At 41.7% G+C, this 18,338-nt stretch overlaps 1 protein-coding gene across 1 annotated transcript in view; it reads left to right on the top strand.

The window, feature by feature from the left end:
- The window catches only part of ABCA13 (ATP binding cassette subfamily A member 13), a 509,835-nt gene that overhangs the window by 134,904 nt on the left and 356,593 nt on the right, over positions 1–18,338 (top strand). Inside the window, exons 24-25 of the mRNA XM_032758123.2 lie at positions 14,903–15,097; positions 17,951–18,115. Of these exons, the coding sequence (XP_032614014.1) occupies positions 14,903–15,097; positions 17,951–18,115 (360 nt within the window). The remainder of the gene's footprint in view (positions 1–14,902; positions 15,098–17,950; positions 18,116–18,338) is intronic.

The following is an 18,338-nucleotide window of genomic DNA, read 5'->3' as shown; positions in this document are numbered from 1 at the left end:
CCTTCAAATGGAAAGGTATTCTGACTTTTTTTTTTCTGTTGCTTTTGAGCAGAAATGATTGAGTTTGGTGAATCTGGTCAAATTTCCTTATCTCACTTGGGGCAGGTCCTGGGAGCTGGTTCTGTCGGTTGCGTCATTAACAGAGCTGCTGGGCATAATTTATGGAGAGGGAGAGATTCCTCTTAGGAGTTTAGAAACATTACACATTCCATTTGTTTTAATACATGAAGTTTGTTTCCTGGAAAGCTCCAACAGATAGTTCTTGGTGAAACTCATTTCAGAGCAGACACTGGTCAAAACCTACTCATTCTTTTTTTTTTTCTTTCTCTGAAGACAAAAAATAATTAATGTGTGACTAGAGTTATGGGTTTCTGGGATCATGAGAAGTTTGGCCTGAAGTTTCCTGGAAGACACCATCTGTCATGTGCAGTGTCTCATTCTAGAGAGAGTCCTTCCTAGGCCCTAGACTGCTTGTCTGGCTCTGTCACTACATCATGAGATTGGGGTTTACGGTCCTTGTAATCCAGGATTCACAGAATGAAGTGCACACACCCATCCACCACCATCTCATTCTCTGGTGCTCTTAGAGTAGGAGTTTTCCTTTCTTTGATTTGTTGTCTTACCAGAGTATTCTCAGTAAATGTGGTAGGTTCTCATTAAACATTCACTAAAATAAAGTGAAATTCCAGCTACTCTACTTCCATTAAGTCAGCTAGCGTTTCTTAGGTTTATGAAAGCCACATTACCTTATTTGCTCATTAGGAATTCTGAGAAATGAATATTGTGCTAAGGGCACTTGTGTCTCATTTAATTCCCTCTGAGCAGGGCATTTCTCTTCTTTCACAGATGAATGTGGTGCTGTGGAAGTCACAGCTGGGAGAGGGCCTGAAATCAAACCCAGGTCTTTGAACTTGAACTGTGTTATTCTTCCATTACATGATGTTATTGCTTCAATTTATTATAAATTAATAGTTCGAAGAAAATTACTGCTTGCCGATGGGTTTCCTCTTCTTCTACTTGCACTTATGTAAATATTTTTAAACCTTAATTCCCCAATTGGCATTGATCTCTGCAAAAATGCTTCTTGCTAGTTTTGGCAAAATATTTTTTCCTTTTCATTTTTAAAAATTAAACTTTTATTTTAGGCTTGGGGTGCATGTGCTGGTTTGTTATATAGGCAAACTAGTGTCAGGGGGTTTGTAGTACAGACTATTTCATCACCCAGGTATTAAGCCTAGTATCCAATAGTTTTTTTTTCTGATTCTCTCCCTCCTTCCAACCTCCATCCTCAAATAGGCCCCAGTATGCTTTGTTCCCCTCTTTGTATCCATGTGTTCTCATTATTTAGCTCCAACTTATACGTGAGAATTTGTGGTATTTGGTTTTCTCTTCCTGTATTCGTTTGCTGACGATAATGGCCTCCAGGTCCATCCATGTCCCTCCAAAGGACATGACCTTGTTCTTTTTATGGCTGCATAGTATTCCATGGTGTATATGTACCACATTTTCTTTATCCAGTTTGCCCTTGATGGGCATTTAGGTTGGTTTCATGTCTTTGCTATTGTGAATAGTGCTGCAATGAACATACATGTGCAGGTATCTTTATGGCAGAATGATTTATATTCCTTTGGGTATATACCCAGTAATGGGTCAAATGGTAGTTCTCTTTTTAGTTCTTTGAGGAATTGCTGCACTGGTTTCTACAATGGTTGAACTAATTTACATTCTCACCAGGAGTGTATAAATGTTCCCTTTTCTCTGCAACCTCATCAGAATCGGTTACTTTTTTGACTTTTTAGTAATAATTATGCTAATTGGTGTGAGATGGTATCTCATTGTGGTTTTGATTTGCATGTCTCTAATGATATTGAGATTTTTTTCATATGCTTGTTGGCCGCATGTATGTTTTCTTCTGAAAAGTGTCTGTTCATGTCCTTTGCCCACTTTTTAATGAGGTTGTTTGTTTTTTTCTTGTAAATTTTTTCAAGTTCTTTATAGATACTGGATATTAGACCTTTGTCAGATGCATAGTTTGCAAAACCTCCCATTATGTAGATTGTCTGTTTGCCCATTGATAGTTTCCTTTGCTGTGCGTAAGCTTTTTAGTTTAATTAGGTCCCATTTTTCAGTTTTTGCTTTTCTTGAGATTGCTTCTGGCATCTTCATCATGAAGTCTTGGCCCATTCCTATGTCCCGAATAGTATTACCTAGGTTGTCTGCCAGGGTTTTTACAGTTTTGGGTTTTACATTTAAACCTTTAACCCATCTTGAGTTGATTTTTGTATAGCATAAGGAAGAAGCTCAGTTTCAATCTTCTGCACATGGCTAGCCAATTATCTCAGCACCATTTATTGAATAGGGAATCCTTTCCCTATTGCTTGTTTTTGTCAGGTTTGTCAAAGATCAGATAGTTATAGGTTTACGGCCTCATTTCTGGACTCTATTTTCTATTAGTTCCATAGGTCTATATGTCTGTTTTTGTGCCAGTACCATGCTGTTTTGGTTAATTGGATATTCTTTCAAGGTGTTTTTTATTTTTTTATTATTTTATTTATTTATTTATTTTTATTTTATTACTGTACTTTAAGTTTTAGGGTACATGTGCACAATGTGCAGGTCTGTTACATATGTATCTATGTGCCATGTTGGTGTGTTGCACCCATTAACTCGTCATTTAGCATTAGGTGTATCTCCTAATGCTATCCCTCCCCGCTACCCCCACCCCACAACAGTCCCCGGAGTGTGATGTTCCCCTTCCTGTGTCCATGTGTTCTCATTGTTCAATTCCCACCTATGAGTGAGAACATGCGGTGTTTGGTTTTTTGATCTTGCGATAGTTTACTGAGAATGATGATTTCCAGTTTCATCCACGTCCATACAAAGGACATGAACTCATCATTTTTTTTATGGCTGCATAGTATTCCATGGTGTATATGTGCCACATTTTCTTAATCCAGTCTATCGTCGTTGGACATTTGGGTTGGTTCCAAGTCTTTGCTATTGTGAATAGTGCTGCAATAAACATACAAGAGCATGTGTCTTTATAGCAGCATGATTTATAGTCCTTTGGGTATATACCCAGTAATGGGATGGCTGGGTCAAATGGTATTTCTAGTTCTAGATCTCTGAGGAATTGCCACACTGACTTCCACAATGGTTGAACTAGTTTACAGTCCCACCAACAGTGTAAAAGTGTTCCTATTTCTCCACATCCTCTCCAGCACCTGTTGTTTCCTTACTTTTTAAGGATGGCCATTCTAACTGGTGTGAGATGGTATCTCATCGTGGTTTTGATTTGCATTTCTCTGATGGCCAGTGATGATGAGCCTTTTTTCATGTGTTTTTTGGCTGCATAAATGTCTTCTTTTGAGAAGTGTCTATTCATGTCCTTTGCCCACTTTTTGATGGGGTTGTTTGTTTTTTTCTTGTAAATTTGTTTGAGTTTATTGTAGATTCTGGATATCAGCCCTTTGTCAGATGAGTAGGTTGTGAAAATTTTCTCCCATTTTCTAGGTTGCCTGTTCACTCTGATGGTAGTTTCTTTTGCTGTGCAGAAGCTCTTTAGTGTAATTAGATCCCATTTGTCAATTTTGGCTTTTGTTGCCATTGCTTTTGGTGTTATAGACATGAAGTCCTTGCCCATGTCTATGTCCTGAATGGTATTGCCTAGGTTTTCTTCTAGGGTTTTTATGGTTTTAGGTCTAACATGTAAGTCTTTAATCCATCTTGAACTAATTTTTGTATAAGGTGTAAGGAAGGGATCCAGTTTCAGCTTTCTCCATATGGCTAGCCAGTTTTCCCAGCACCATTTATTAAATAGGGAATCCTTTCCCCATTGCTTGTTTTTGTCAGGTTTGTCAAAGATCAGATAGTTGTAGATATGTGGCATTATTTCTGAGGGCTCTGTTCTGTTCCATTGATCTATATCTCTGTTTTGGTACCAGTACCATGCTGTTTTGGTTACTGTAGCCTTGTAGTATAGTTTGAAGTCAGGTAGAGTGATGCCTCCAGCTTTGTTCTTTTGGGTTAGAATTGACTTGGCGATGCAGGCTCTTTTTTGGTTCCATATGAACTTTAAAGTAGTTTTTTCCAATTGTGTGAAGAAAGTCATTGATAGCTTGATGGGGATGGCATGGAATCTATAAATTACCTTGGGCAGTATGGCCATTTTCACGCTATTGATTCTTCCAACCCATGAGCATGGAATGTTCTTCCATTTGTTTGTATCCTCTTTTATTTCATTGAGCAGTGGTTTGTAGTTCTCCTTGAAGAGGTCCTTCACATCCCTTATAACTTGGATTCCTAGGTATTTTATTCTCTTCGAAGAAATTGTGAATGGGAGTTCACTCATGATTTGGCTCTCTGTTTGTCTGTTATTGGTGTATAAGAATGCTTGTGATTTTTGTACATTGATTTTGTATCCTGAGACTTTGCTGAAGTTGCTTATCAGCTTAAGGAGATTTTGGGCTGAGACAGTGGGGTTTTCTAGATATACAATCATGTCATCTGCAAACAGGGACAATTTGACTTCCTCTTTTCCTAATTAGATACCCTTTATTTCCTTCTCCTGCTTAATTGCTCTGGCCAGAACTTCCAACACTATGTTGAATAGGAGTGGTGAAAGAGGGCATCCCTGTCTTGTGCCAGTTTTCAAAGAGAATGCTTCTGGTTTTTGCTCATTCAGTATGATATTGGCTGTGGGTTTGTCACAGATAGCTCTTATTATTTTGAGATACGTCTCATCAATACCTAATTAATTGAGAGTTTTTAGCATGAAGCATTGTTGAATTTTGTCAAAGGCGTTTTCTGCATCTATTGAGATAATCATGTGGTTTTTGTCTTTGGTTCTGTTTATATGCTGGATTACATTTATTGATTTGCATATGTTGAACCAGCCTTGCATCCCAGGGATGAAGCCCACTTGATCATGGTGAATAAGCTTTTTGATGTGCTGCTGGATTCGGTTTGCCAGTATTTTATTGAGGATTTTTGCATCAATGTTCATCATGGATATTGGTCTAAAATTCTCTTTTTTGGTTGTGTCTCTGCCCGGCTTTGGTATCAGGATGATGCTGGCCTCATAAAATGAGTTAGGGAGGATTCCCTCTTTTTCTATTGATTGGAATAGTTTCAGAAGGAATGGTACCAGTTCCTCCTTGTACCTCTGGTAGAATTCGGCTGTGAATCCATCTGGTCCTGGACTCTTTTTGGTTGGTAAGCTATTGATTATTGCCACAATTTCAGAGCCTGTTATTGGTCTATTCAGAGATTCAACTTCTTCCTGGTTTAGTCTTGGGAGGGTGTATGTGTCCAGGAATTTATCCAGTTCTTCTAGATTTTCTAGTTTATTTGCATAGAGGTGTTTGTAGTATTCTCTGATGGTAGTTTGTATTTCTGTGGGATTGGTGGTGATATCCCCTTTATCATTTTTTATTGCATCTATTTGATTCTTCTCTCTTTTCTTCTTTATTAGTCTTGCTAGCGGTCTATCAATTTTGTTGATCTTTTCAAAAAACCAGCTCCTGGATTCATTGATTTTTTGAAGGGTTTTTTGTGCCTCTATTTCCTTCAGTTCTGCTCTGATTTTAGTTATTTCTAGCCTTCTGCTAGCTTTTGAATGTGTGTGCTCTTGCTTTTCTAGTTCTTTTAATTGTGATGTTAGGGTGTCAATTTTGGATCTTTCTTGCTTTCTCTTCTGGGCATTTAGTGCTATAAATTTCCCTCTACACACTGCTTTGAATGTGTCCCAGAGATTCTGGTATGTTGTGTCTTTGTTCTCGTTGGTTTCAAAGAACATCTTTATTTCCGCCTTCATTTCATTATGTACCCAGTAGTCCTTCAGGAGCAGGTTGTTCAGTTTCCATGTAGTTGAGTGGTTTTGAGTGAGTTTCTTAATCCTGAGCTCTAGTTTGATTGCACCGTGGTCTGAAAGACAGTTTGTTATAATTTCTGTTCTTTTACATTTGCTGGGGAGAGCTTTACTTCCAACTATGTGGTCAATTTTGGAATAGGTGTGGTATGGTGCTGAAAAAAATGTATATTCTGTTGATTTGGGGGTGGAGAGTTCTGTAGATGTCTATTAGGTCTGCTTGGTGCAGAGCTGAGTTCAATTCCTGGGTATCCTTGTTAACTTGCTGTCTCGTTGATCTGTCTAATGTTGACAGTGGGGTGTTAAAGTCTCCCATTATTATTGTGTGGGAGTCTAAGTCTCTTTGTAGGTCACTCAGGACTTGCTTTATGAATCTGGGTGCTGCTGTATTGGGTGCATATATATTTAGGATAGTTAGCTCTTCTTGTTGAATTGATCCCTTTACCATTATGTAATGGCCTTGTCTCTTTTGATCTTTGTTGGTTTAAAGTTTGTTTTATCAGAGACTAGGATTGCAACCCCTGCCTTTTTTTGTTTTCCATTTGCTTGGTAGATCTCCGTCCATCCTTTTATTTTGAACCTATGTGTGTCTCTGCACGTGAGAGGTGTTTCCTGAATACTGCACACTGATGGGTCTTGACTCTTTATCCAATTTGCCGGTCTGTGTCTTTTAACTGAAGCATTTAGTCCATTTACATTTAAAGTTAATATTGTTATGTGTGAATTTGATCCTGTCATTATGATGATAGTTCGTTATTTTGCTCGTTAGTTGATGCAGTTTCTTCCTAGCCTCGATGGTCTTTACAATTTGGCATGATTTTGCAGTGGCTGGTACCAGTTGTTCCTTTCCATGTTTTGTGCTTCCTTCAGGAGCTCTGTTAGGGCAGGCCTGGTGGTGACAAAGTCTCTCAGCATTTGCTTGTCTGTAAAGTATTTTATTTCCCCTTCACTTATGAAGCTTAGTTTGGCTGGATATGAAATTCTGGGTTGAAAATTCTTTTCTTTAAGAATGTTGAATATTGGCCCTCACTCTCTTCTGGCTTGTAGAGTTTCTGCTGAGAGATCCACTGTTAGTCTGATGGGCTTCCCTTTGTGGGTAACCCGACCTTTCTATCTGGCTGCTCTTAACATTTTTTCCTTCATTTCAACTTTGGTGAATCTGACAATTATGTGTCTTGGAGTTGCTCTTCTCGAGGAGTATCTTTGTGGCATTCTCTGTATTTCCTGAATCTGAATGTTGGCCTGCCTTGCTAGATTGGGGAAGTTCTCCTGGATAATATCCTGCAGAGTGTTTTCCAACTTGGTTCCATTCTCCCCGTCACTTTCAGGTACACCAATCAGACGTAGGTTTGGTCTTTTCACATAGTCCCATATTTCTTGGTGGCTTTGTTCGTTTCTTTTTATTCTTTTTTCTCTAAACTTCCCTTCTCGCTTCATTTCATTCATTTCATCTTCCATCGCTGATACCCTTTCTTCCAGTTGATTGCATCGGCTCCTGAGGCTTCTGCATTCCTCACGTAGTTCTCAAGCCTTGGCTTTCAGCTCCATCAGCTCCTTTAAGCACTTCTCTGTATTGGTTATTCTAGTTATACATTGGTCTAATTCTTTTTCAAAGTTTTTAACTTCTTTGCCTTTGGCTTGAATTTCCTTCTGTAGCTCGGAGTAGTTTGATTATCTGAAGCCTTCTTCTCTCAACTCGTCAAAGTCATTCTCCGTCCAGCTTTGTTCCATTGCTGGTGAGGAACTGCATTCCTTTGGAGGAGGAGAGGCACTCTGGTTTTTAGAGTTTCCAGTTTTTCTGCTCTGTTTTTTCCCCATCTTTGTGGTTTTGTCTACTTTTGGTCTTTGATGATGGTGATGTACAGATGGGTTTTTGGTGTGGATGTCCTTTCTGTTTGTTAGTTTTCCTTCTACCAGACAGGACCCTCAGCTGCAGGTGTGTTGGAGTTTGCTAGAGGTCCACTCCAGACCCTGTTTTCCTGGGTGTCAGCAGGGGTGGCTGCAGAACAGCGGATTTTTCATGAAACGCGAATGCTGCTGCCTGATCGTTCCTCTGGAAGTTTTGTCTCAGAGGAGTACCCGGCTATGTGTGGTGTCAGTCTGCCCCTACTGGGGGGGTGCCTCCCAGTTAGGCTGCTCAGCTGTCAGGGACCCACTTGAGGAGGCAGTGTGCTTGTTCTCAGATCTCCAGCTGTTTGCTGGGAGAACCACTACTCTCTTCAGAGCTGTCAGACAGGGACATTTAAGTCTGCAGAGGTTACTGCTGTCTTTTTGTTTGTCTGTGCCCTGCCCCGGAGGTGGAGCCTACAGAGGCAGGCAGGCCTCCTTGAGCTGTGGTGGGCTCCACCCAGTTTGAGCTTCCTGGCTGCTTTGTTTACCTAATCAAGCCTGGGCAATGGTGGGCGCCCCTCCCCCAGCCTGGCTGCCGCCTTGCGGTTTAATCTCAGACTGCTGTGCTAGCAATCAGCAAGACTCCGTGGACATAGGACCCTCCGAGTCAGATGCTGGATATAATCTCCCAGTGTGCTGTTTTTTAAGCCCGTCGGAAAAGCGCAGTATTAGGGTGGGAGTGACCCGATTTTCCAGGTGCCATCTGTCACCCCTTTCTTTGACTAGGAAAGGGAACTCCCTGACCCCTTGCACTTCCCGAGTGAGGCAATGCCTTGCCCTGCTTCGACTTGCCCATGGTGCGCTGCACCCGCTGTCCTGCGCCCACTGTCTGGCACTCCCTGGTGAGATGAACCCGTACTTTAGATGGAAATGCAGAAATCAGCTGTCTTCTGCATCGCTCACGCTGGGAGCTGTAGACCGGAGCTGTTCCTATTCTCAAGGTGTTTTTTTAATATCAAATTCTGATACTTTAATTTGCAAAGTATCATTTTTTTCTCTCAACTTCATCAGTCACCAAAAGATGAGAGTATCTTTTATATTTTCATCCAAGTCGTTAGTGCAGAAAGATTACCATGGCATAGGAAGGTATCACCTAACACCTATTTATTTGTTTGGGCCCTTAAGTCAGTTGCAACATGTCTGTCTGGGGTGTCTTGGTAATTTATTAGCCTAATAATTTCATCATTAAAAGAAAATGACTTTATATTGACATGGCTCGTTGATCGTGACTGTATCGACATGGTTTCCAGCAATTTTCTTTTTCTTCAAGGGCTTACACATAATCTTTTGGATAATCCATGATCAGAATTCTTTGAGAATTGACATTATTATCTGTTAGTAATTTCTAAAGTCTACTTTACAAAATAAAACCTGGATAGTTTTTATTTCCATCAGGACTTCTTAAAAACTGTAGACAGTAGAACTGTCACTCTTTCTGAAGGCATGAAGAGGGAACAGGGAGAGAGGGAACTGGAAATGGAGACAGAGAAGGTGGTGGAGAGGGTGGCCAGACAGCAGCCATGGCCTCACTGCAGAGCTACAGCCAGGCTGAATAGTAGTTCTCTTTAAGTTCTTTGAGAAATCCCCACACTGCTTTCCACAGTGGCTGAACTAATTTACATTCCCACCAACAGTGTATAAATGTTCGCTTTTTCTACAATCTCACAAACATCTTTTATTTTTTGACTTTTTAATAATAGCCTTTCTGACTGGTGTGAGATAGGATCTCCTTGTGGTTTTGACTTGCATTTCTCTAATGATCAGTGATGGAACAATAGACATGGGGGACTGCTAGAGAGGGACTACCAGATGGGGAGGATGGGAGGGGGGAAAAGAGTTGAAAAACCACCTATTGGGCACTATGCTCACTACCTGGGTGATGTGACGGTTCATACACCAAACCTCAGCAACACACAATTTACCCATGCAACAAACCTGCACGTACCCTGTAAACCTAAAATAAAATTTGAGAAAACAAGAAACTGCAGCCAGATGATGCCTGCCTTACTGGGCAAGGACACCATTGGCACTGCCCTAGAGGCCAGCTGCCAGGATGCTTATCCACAGACCTCTTAGGCATCCTGTTTTACCCTTCCAGTGTGAAGATGGTTCTCTTTAGGAATATGAAAACCAAGAAGGAATTAATTAGTTCTCTTCAGTGTAATCATCATCCTTAATCAATAAACCCACCTACTTCTTATTCATCTTTTCCCTTAAATACTCTGTAAGTCAAAACTGTGGTTTTGCTGGTAGTGACTGATAGGCTTCTTAGTAGTAATGTCATTTTCGAGCACTTATATACACTACCCCTGAGCTAAATGCTTTACATCTCATTTAATTCTCTTTGGAGAATTAAATAACTCTTTGGAGTCCTTTGTCTTTTATTGTCATCCCTGGTTGTATAGACAAAGAAACTGAAGCGTGTAGATGTTAAGCAGCTTTCAGGAAGTCAGACGGTAAGAGCTGGAGTCAGGATCCACCACCTTGCCACAGTGTGGCTTCAGTCCTTCTGGACAGGTTCTCGCAGCCTTCCCCTGCCCTCCGATGCTCATCTCTTATACTTGCCTCTTTATCCTGTGAGCAGCTCTGAGCTCAAATAGGTCCGCAATGGCAGAGAGCCACACTGCTCCTCTCTGAAGGGCGTAGGGCCTATTTTTAAATACCTGCCCTCCTTTCATTGTCTTGTCTTACAAATTCTAACTTGGCAGACTCTCTCTCCCCATCATCTCCAGTTCCCTCGAATCACTGTCCGTGTTTCCCTTCCGGTCACAACTGAGCTGAGGGCAGCCTTTCCTCCCATGCTTTCCCAACCTCTGAGTCTGCAATAAGCAGCTGGGCAACATGGAGGCCATCTCTGGTGCTCTCCTCTGAATGCGATTTGGGTTTCGGCAGATGTCCAATAAACAAAGCTCTTGCTAAAAATGCAATTGCCTCTCCTAAGGATCATTGTCATTTTTAAATCACATAAGTACTCAGATAATTATCTAAGTGGCCAAGTGTGTATGAGCCAGGCTCGCAGGGCAGAGAGGCATCGCCCTGGATCCTCAGCCCCCTTACAGCTTTCCAAGCCAAGCACGGACACACAGGAAAATCAGCAGGAACTTGGCATTCTGTTTCTGATAATTTGCAGCATTAGCCTATGCAAAGCCTGAGATAAAAGGTGCCTGTTTTACTTTGAATAGAAATCACACAAGATGTTTCCAATCAAGCACAACTCAGTGTAGTCTTTGTTTTTCTAATCTTCCTGCCCTCCTATCTACTCTCAAACAGGAACAACGAACGCAATACAATCTTTAAAAGATAAATAGTAATATTTGGAAAACGAAGGGAAAGCAGAGGGAGCAAATGTGCTGCTGGGGCTGTGGCTTCTGTGCATTGTGACTGCGGAGCTTCCACACAACAGGGTGTGGGATCCTCTCTATTTGGTAAAAACAGATGTAAAAAATTTCAGGACAAATATTTTTTGTCCTGGGACTACACTCTAAAAAACGTATTAAATATGATCTTGCATGGGGACCACTGTGTGACATACTAGAAAGCAATTAAGACAAATGTTCTATGGCAAATGCAGAAAGGACTCTCATTGGGCCAGCTTGGGTTGATGCCCATGAAAAGCCAGGGCGATTCCCCTGAATTGGGGGTTTGGATGAGGCCCATTTTCAGGAATAGTGTCATGCAAAAGCCTATTTTGTGGGACTGATCAAAGAGAGGCTCCTCTTGTGAAAGCAAAGGGTAGATGCCTATATTCTGCTCCCAACCTCCTCCTGAGAGCTTCCCCTTTGTCCAGAGACAGCATGATTGAAAACAGTGGCATTAAGGAAAATTTCACCAACGTGTGTCTGCACAATGCCAGTCCTATGTGAAAAAAGTTCTTCTTGGTAAATTAGTCATGAAAATACTTAATATTCTTTCTTAAAAACTCAAAATGCACACTAGCATACTAGAGTATCATAGCCATTGTTGATGATTAATTTTGTTTGTCAACTTGGTTAGGCTGCAGTACTCAGACATTTGTTCAAACTAAATATTCTAAATGTCCCTGTGCAGGTATTTTTTAGATGACATTAACAGTTAAATCAGTAGACTTTGAGTAAAGAAGATTACTGGCCATAATGTGAGTCAGCCTTATCCAACCAGTTGAAGGCAAAAAAAGTAAGAAAGTCCCCCAAGGAAGAGTAAGTTCCGTCTTCAGGTAGCCTGCAGATGTGAGCTGCAATGTCAGCTCCTTCCTGGGTCCCGAATCCGCCGGCCCACCCTGCAGATTTTGGGTTTGCCAGCCCCCACATTTGCATGAGCCAATTCCTTAAAATAAATCTCTCTCCATGTGTGTATGCTATGTGTCACTTAATGACTGGGATTCATTCTGAGAAATGCATCATTAGGTGATATCATCATTATGTGAACATTATAGCATGTAGTTAGACAAACCTAGCTGGTACAGCCTATTACACACCTAGGCTATATGGTATGGCCTGTTGCTCCTAGGCTACAAACCTGTACAGCAGATTACTCTACTGAATACTGTAGGCAATTATAACATCGTGGTAAGTATTTCTATATCAAAACATAGAAAACACAAGAACATATTTTACTATACCTGTTCTAAACATAGAAAAGGTACTGAAAAATATGGTATAAAAGAGAAATAAAATGGTGTGCCTGTATGGGGTGCTTGGCAGGAATAAAGCTACAGGACTGAAGTTGCTCTGGGTGAGTCAGTAAGTGAGTAGCAAGCGAATGTGAAGGCCTAGGACATGCCTGTACACCACTGTAGACTCAATAAACATTGTGTGTTTCTACATTTATAAAAAAAAATTTCTTTCTTCAATCATAGATTAACCTTAGCTTACTGTAACGTTTTTTACTTTATAAACTTTAATTTTTTTTTTTAAGACAGCGTCTTGCTCTGTTGCCCAGGCTGGAGTGCAGTGGCACGATCTCGGCTCACTGAGAGCTCCACCTCCTTGGTTCAAGCAATTCCCCTGCCTCAGCCTCCCAAGCAGCTGGAATTACAGGTGCACGCCACCACACCTGACTAATTTTTTTTTTTGTATTATAAGTAGAGACAGGGTTTCGCCATGTTGACCAGACTGGTCTCAAACTCCTGACCTCAGGCAATCTGCCTGCCTTGGCCTCCCAAAGTACTGGGATTATAGGTGTGAGCCACTACGCCCTGCCGAAACTTTAAAATTTTAAAAAACTTTTGGACTCTTCAGTGATAACACTTATATTAAAACACAAATACGTTGCACAGCTGTACAATTGTTTTCCTTTGTGTTCTTATTCTATAAGCTTTTTTCTATTTTAAGTTTTTTTACTTTTAACTTTTAAAATCGTATTATTAAAAATTAAGGCACGAACACACAGTCTAGCCTAGGCCTACATCAGGTCAGGATCATGAATACCACTGTCTTCCACCTCCACAGCTTATTTCACTGGGAGGTCTTCAGGGGCAATAACATGCATAGAGCTGTCATCTCCTGTGATAACAATGCCTTCTTCTGGATACCTCCTGAGGGACTTGCCTGTGGCTGTTTTACAGTTAAAATTTTTTTTAATAACTAGAGAGAGTATACTCTAAAATAATGATAATACAGTATAGTTAGTACACAAACCAGTAATATAGTCATTTATTATCCTTGTCACTATTATGTACTGTACATAATTGTATGTGTGATACTTTTGCTATGAATGGGAGTACAGCAGGTTTGTTTACGCCGGCACTGCCACAAACACTTGAATAATATGCCAGGCTACAACACTACAATGGCTGATGTCACTAGAAGATAGGAATTTTTTCATCTCCATTATAATCTTATTTTTCATCTCCATTATAATCTTATGGGACTACCACCATATATGCGGCTTGTCATCATGTACCAGATAGCGATATTTTGGTCAACAATGGACCCCATATAGGATAGTGGTCCCATGAGATTATACCACTGTATTTTTACTGTACCTTTTCTATGTTTAGATATGTTCAGCCACACAAATACTTACCACTGTGTGACAGCTGCCTACAGGATTCAGTACAGTGACACACTGTACAGGTTTGTAGTCTAGGAGCAATAGACCATACCCTATAGCCTAGGTATGTAGTAGGCTGTATCATCTAGGATGCTGTAAGTGCACACTATGATGTTCACACAATTAAACAATTACCCAATGGTGCATTTCCCAAATGTATCCTTGTCATTATGAGACACATGACTGCACACACACACACACACACACACACACACACACACACATTCTATTGGTTCTGTTTCTCTGGAGGACCCTGACTGCTACACTATTATCTATATCTTACTGTATTTTGGGGACACTTTATGGCATCTGTTGAGTTCTCTGTGCTCTTATTCAGTGCGCATGGTTCCTCTTCACATGGGTTCATGCACTTCGGCCTCAATTGGCCTGAATGTTTCACAGCAGTCATACCCATCAGGAGCAAAAACATGGAGCAGGAAGTATGGTTTTTGTTTTATTTCACTTTGTAATTTGGCATATCACAAATGTCCTTAACTGAAAAGCATACCCAAATGAAGAGGTGTGTCAAAGCCTTTAATTGCGATGCATGATAGTAATAAACTAGAGACTAATACAAGTTGTCCTCAGTGCCTCCTTCTGAGTTTACTAGCTTTAAAAAAATATGTAACAAGCTTGGTAATCCTGTTTTCAATCTAAAAATGAAGGAGGCCAAAAATATCAGCTTCACACTGATGACAGTGAAAAGTGGAAGCTGATAAACTGAAAGCCAAGGGTAAGACTTAATATCAGACAAACAAGACACAGATGCTAACTATGTGTCGTCGGGTGGCGTTGGAGGGTGTGGGGCTTGGTGGGCATTCAGAGTGAGCCTCGCGGAGAGCAGAGGGACAGAGTTTCAGAAGGGTGATCCAAAGACCTCAAGCGAGGGCAAATTTTGTAAGAAGTCAGAGAATGATGTGCACACTTCAGAAACATTTCCATCAAAATGTTGAGAATCGAACCACAGTTCGGGCTCCCCGCATCTGCAGGTCAGTCCCCGGAGTTGGGAAATCCACTCTTGGGCGACTCCCTGCCAATGAAGCTCCGGTCTGAGGTGGTGAAGCACATGACATCATAGGTATACTCACCTCTAATCTCTGTGCTTTGAAACAGGTTCTCTTCAGTGCCCTCACCGTCGCTCTGTCTGGAAAGTGTGATCAGGGAATCCTTCATCTCCTGCTGACATTTCCCGAAGGGGAAAAATCTTGGATCGCAACGAAGGAACTCTGTAGCCTGCCAGGGTCAAAAGTGTATCCTCTGATTGTATTGCTGAGTCGAAACCTGGATGTGCGAGCTTTCATTTACAAGGTATGGGGAGCATGCTGGCTGGGGGCAGTCCTCTGCAGGACTCTGCTGTGGTGGCTGCAGATAAGTAGAGTAGTCCTAGGGGTGCAGCAGTGGGAGACCAGCACCCGGCCACTCTGCAGTGGTCTCCATCAGCCTGTGGTGTCACCTGTTTGCTGAATCCAGGGTGGGGCTCAAGAAGACTTTGTTGTAATAAAGGGATGTTCAGGAGACCGTTCAGGGGGCCCTTGGAAACACTTGTCAGGGCACTGGGACAGAGTTGGTGGTGATCTCCATGCTCATTGTGGAAGGACCCACTGCAAAAACACACCACCGCTTCCTAATGCCAGGTGTTCTCTCCTTTGTAAGGGCCACCTCCTTGGAGCATGTTTGAAGAGGCAGGGATTGTGCATGGTCCACTGCTGAGCGGCCCAAGTTAGGTGCTGCTCCCCACACGGTGGCTCTATCAGTCAGCAGGAAGCATCCAGCTCTGCCAGGGCCTGCCCTGGAGAGAATATGGAGGGGTGGGCAGCACAGGAAGCCCAATCCCCTGAGTGTGCCAGCTCTGACAAGCAGCAGTGTGAGGGCAGGGAGGGGCTGGAGGAGGCTAAAGACGATGAAGTCTGCAGGAGAGAGTGGAGAGTGGGAAGTGAGGACAAGCCCAGGCCCAGCACGTTCCAGACAGGCCCAGAACCCATGTAGGGGCAACCCAGCTCCCAACCACAGCTTACTGCTCTCAAGCTGCCCCTTCCAGAAGCTTCCCCTCCTTCTGGCCTCTACTTTTTGAATCTTTACTTAAGTTTCCAGAAGCTTCCCCTCCTACCCTTAGGCACTGATCTTGCTCCAAGTACCGTTGTTTTCCCTTTAGGAAAGTATTTCACAACCTCTGGGTTCATTAGAGAGGCTGCAGGGTTTGTAGTATGGTAAGGTGGCTGTAGGCACCCTGAGTCTGGGTGAACAGTTTTATAGTCAGCAAAGGGTAGATTTGCCATTTCAGCCACGCATGTTGTGTTTCTATTACTTCAAGAGTCCAGGGGGTAAATGTTGGAATGAACACACACACACACACACACACACACACACACACACACTCCAAGAACAAATATTTGTTTTCAGAATTACATTTTAAACCCATAAGGAGGAGGATAAACATTTCTTGCGTCCCCATATTTGCAAACCCACCTCTATCTTGGTGGAATTCGTATTTCTCACTAACATGCTTATGGTTTAGCTCTGCATTTGCTTACCACAGCCTCTCTTCCAACTTTACGTTTGCCTTGTGGGAAACAGAGCTCCCATTGGCACGATGATACTTTAGTGGCCACTTTGTTATGTGCACAAAGGTCCCCGATTTGAAATAAGTGCTTGTAGAGGCCCACATAATTACTGCGACAAGGGCCATCATCTGTACCAAGATGCCCTTGAAGGATAAGATAGTGGGTTGGATTCAGTCTCCCAGACACAATGAAAATGACATCATCATTAATAACAACAGCTCTTATTTATCAGGTAGCTTCTATATGAAGGGCTCTATGAAAGTTGATTAAATACAAGATACTGCTCAGGATGTTAGGGCAGCCCGACCGCCAGGTGAGGGCCACGAGCAGGTGCAGCTCATTGCCAAGTCCATGTACTTTCTGATTCACTCAGCTGACAATGAATTTCTGAAGCCTTCAGCAAAGCACAATTTTCTATATTAATTCGGCACATCAATCTGGTCTGTTGGAGCCGCGCTGGATCCCTGTCACTCCCCACCATAAGTCAGGGGCCGGCCACTGTGTGCCACTTTTTTTTGAAGGCCAGCTATAATTAGAAGGATGAGTAGAAAAAGTGACAAAAGCTACACACCATTTCTCCTGCTAGAGTTGTCTCTATAGTAGGAATGGACAGAACTCCATCATTATAAGCAGAGTGCCTCTGTGAAGGATGGAGCTGTGATCCTGGAGCCCTGGAAGTCATCTGCAGAGCTAACAGCTAGAACACTAATGAGCAAAAATAAGAAGCAGTGACAACTGGGTTCCTGTGCCCCAGCCTGGAAAACAGAAAATTCAATATGCAAATGACAGACAGTGGAAATTCGCTGTGATTTTCCCTGCTCTGTGCGAAGAGCTGGCATTTCCGCGTTTATCCATTCATCCAACAAATATTTATTGAGCAACTAATATTTCCTGTTGCTATTTTATTCCCAGTAGCTATATAAATGATCAAGACAGAAGAAAAGCCTTGCCTCCAGTGTAGAACTGAGAATATGCCAAAAAAAAAAAAAAACCACGTAAAATACAGAGCATTTCAGTTGATGATAGCGTAAGTAAGCTTCAAAGGGCACTGACATTTTTAAAGAATCCAGGTTAAATTCACATCCCTGAACCCTTCTAACTGTTAGACTTCAGGAAGACTTTTAATCTCCTCAAGCCCCAGTTTTCTCATCCACAAAACGAACAGTATAATGCACATCCCCAAGGTATTAGGAGGACTGAGATGACGTGTGAATGCTATGAATACTGTAAAGCAGTAGGTAAATGTAAATTGCTTCACATATAAGGACTGCTCATATTTTGAGCCTCTTCTCAAATTTCCACCTTGGTCACCTCAAAGATACAAAGAAATATTTGGCAAATGATTTGAATTTTAATGATAGATCACATTTGTTTCTAGTTTACATTTTAACAATGCTAGCGCAATTCAGTGTGCTCCAAAACACCTGAGCTATATATACTGTAATGAAGAGAACTTTCATATGGTACCGCAAAGGCGTCTCTGAAGTTCAAGAGAGAATAAAATCAAATAAACAAGTTTTCACAGCTCAAAAGATGCCTGTGAGTGTAAAAATACAGTGTTGGTTATTTCATGTTGTTTTGTTTTTGTTTTGTCCTTTAGACTCTGATGCCTTCTGAAGCAAATGGCTTGCTCAACTCCTTGCTGGATGTAATTTCCAGTCTCAGCTCCTTGCTTGCCAAAGCCCAGCACATCTTTGAGTATCTTCCTGAGTTTCTTCACACATTTAAAATCACTGCCTTGCTAGAAATGCTGGACTTTCAACAGGTGTGTGCTTCATCTTTGTCCCTAGGGAAATATTCAAATTTGCCCCTTCTTTGTATTTGCCTTTTTGCCTTTATCTTCCCACATCTAAAATTTGCATTAGACGCAAAATACAGGAATGGAAGTACCTTTTCATATCTCCGGAAGCAACAGCATAACATAGAATAAGGCCTGGCATCTCTCTAAAAACTGCATGAAACTGACATTGTTGATCCACATTCCACCA

The sequence above is a fragment of the Hylobates moloch genome, unplaced genomic scaffold (genome assembly GCF_009828535.3).
Source record: "Hylobates moloch isolate HMO894 unplaced genomic scaffold, HMol_V3 SCAFFOLD_1, whole genome shotgun sequence".
Classification (NCBI taxonomy): domain Eukaryota; kingdom Metazoa; phylum Chordata; class Mammalia; order Primates; family Hylobatidae; genus Hylobates; species Hylobates moloch.
The sequence above is the reverse complement of the archived record's forward strand: the minus strand, read 5'-3'. Positions and strand labels throughout refer to the sequence as shown.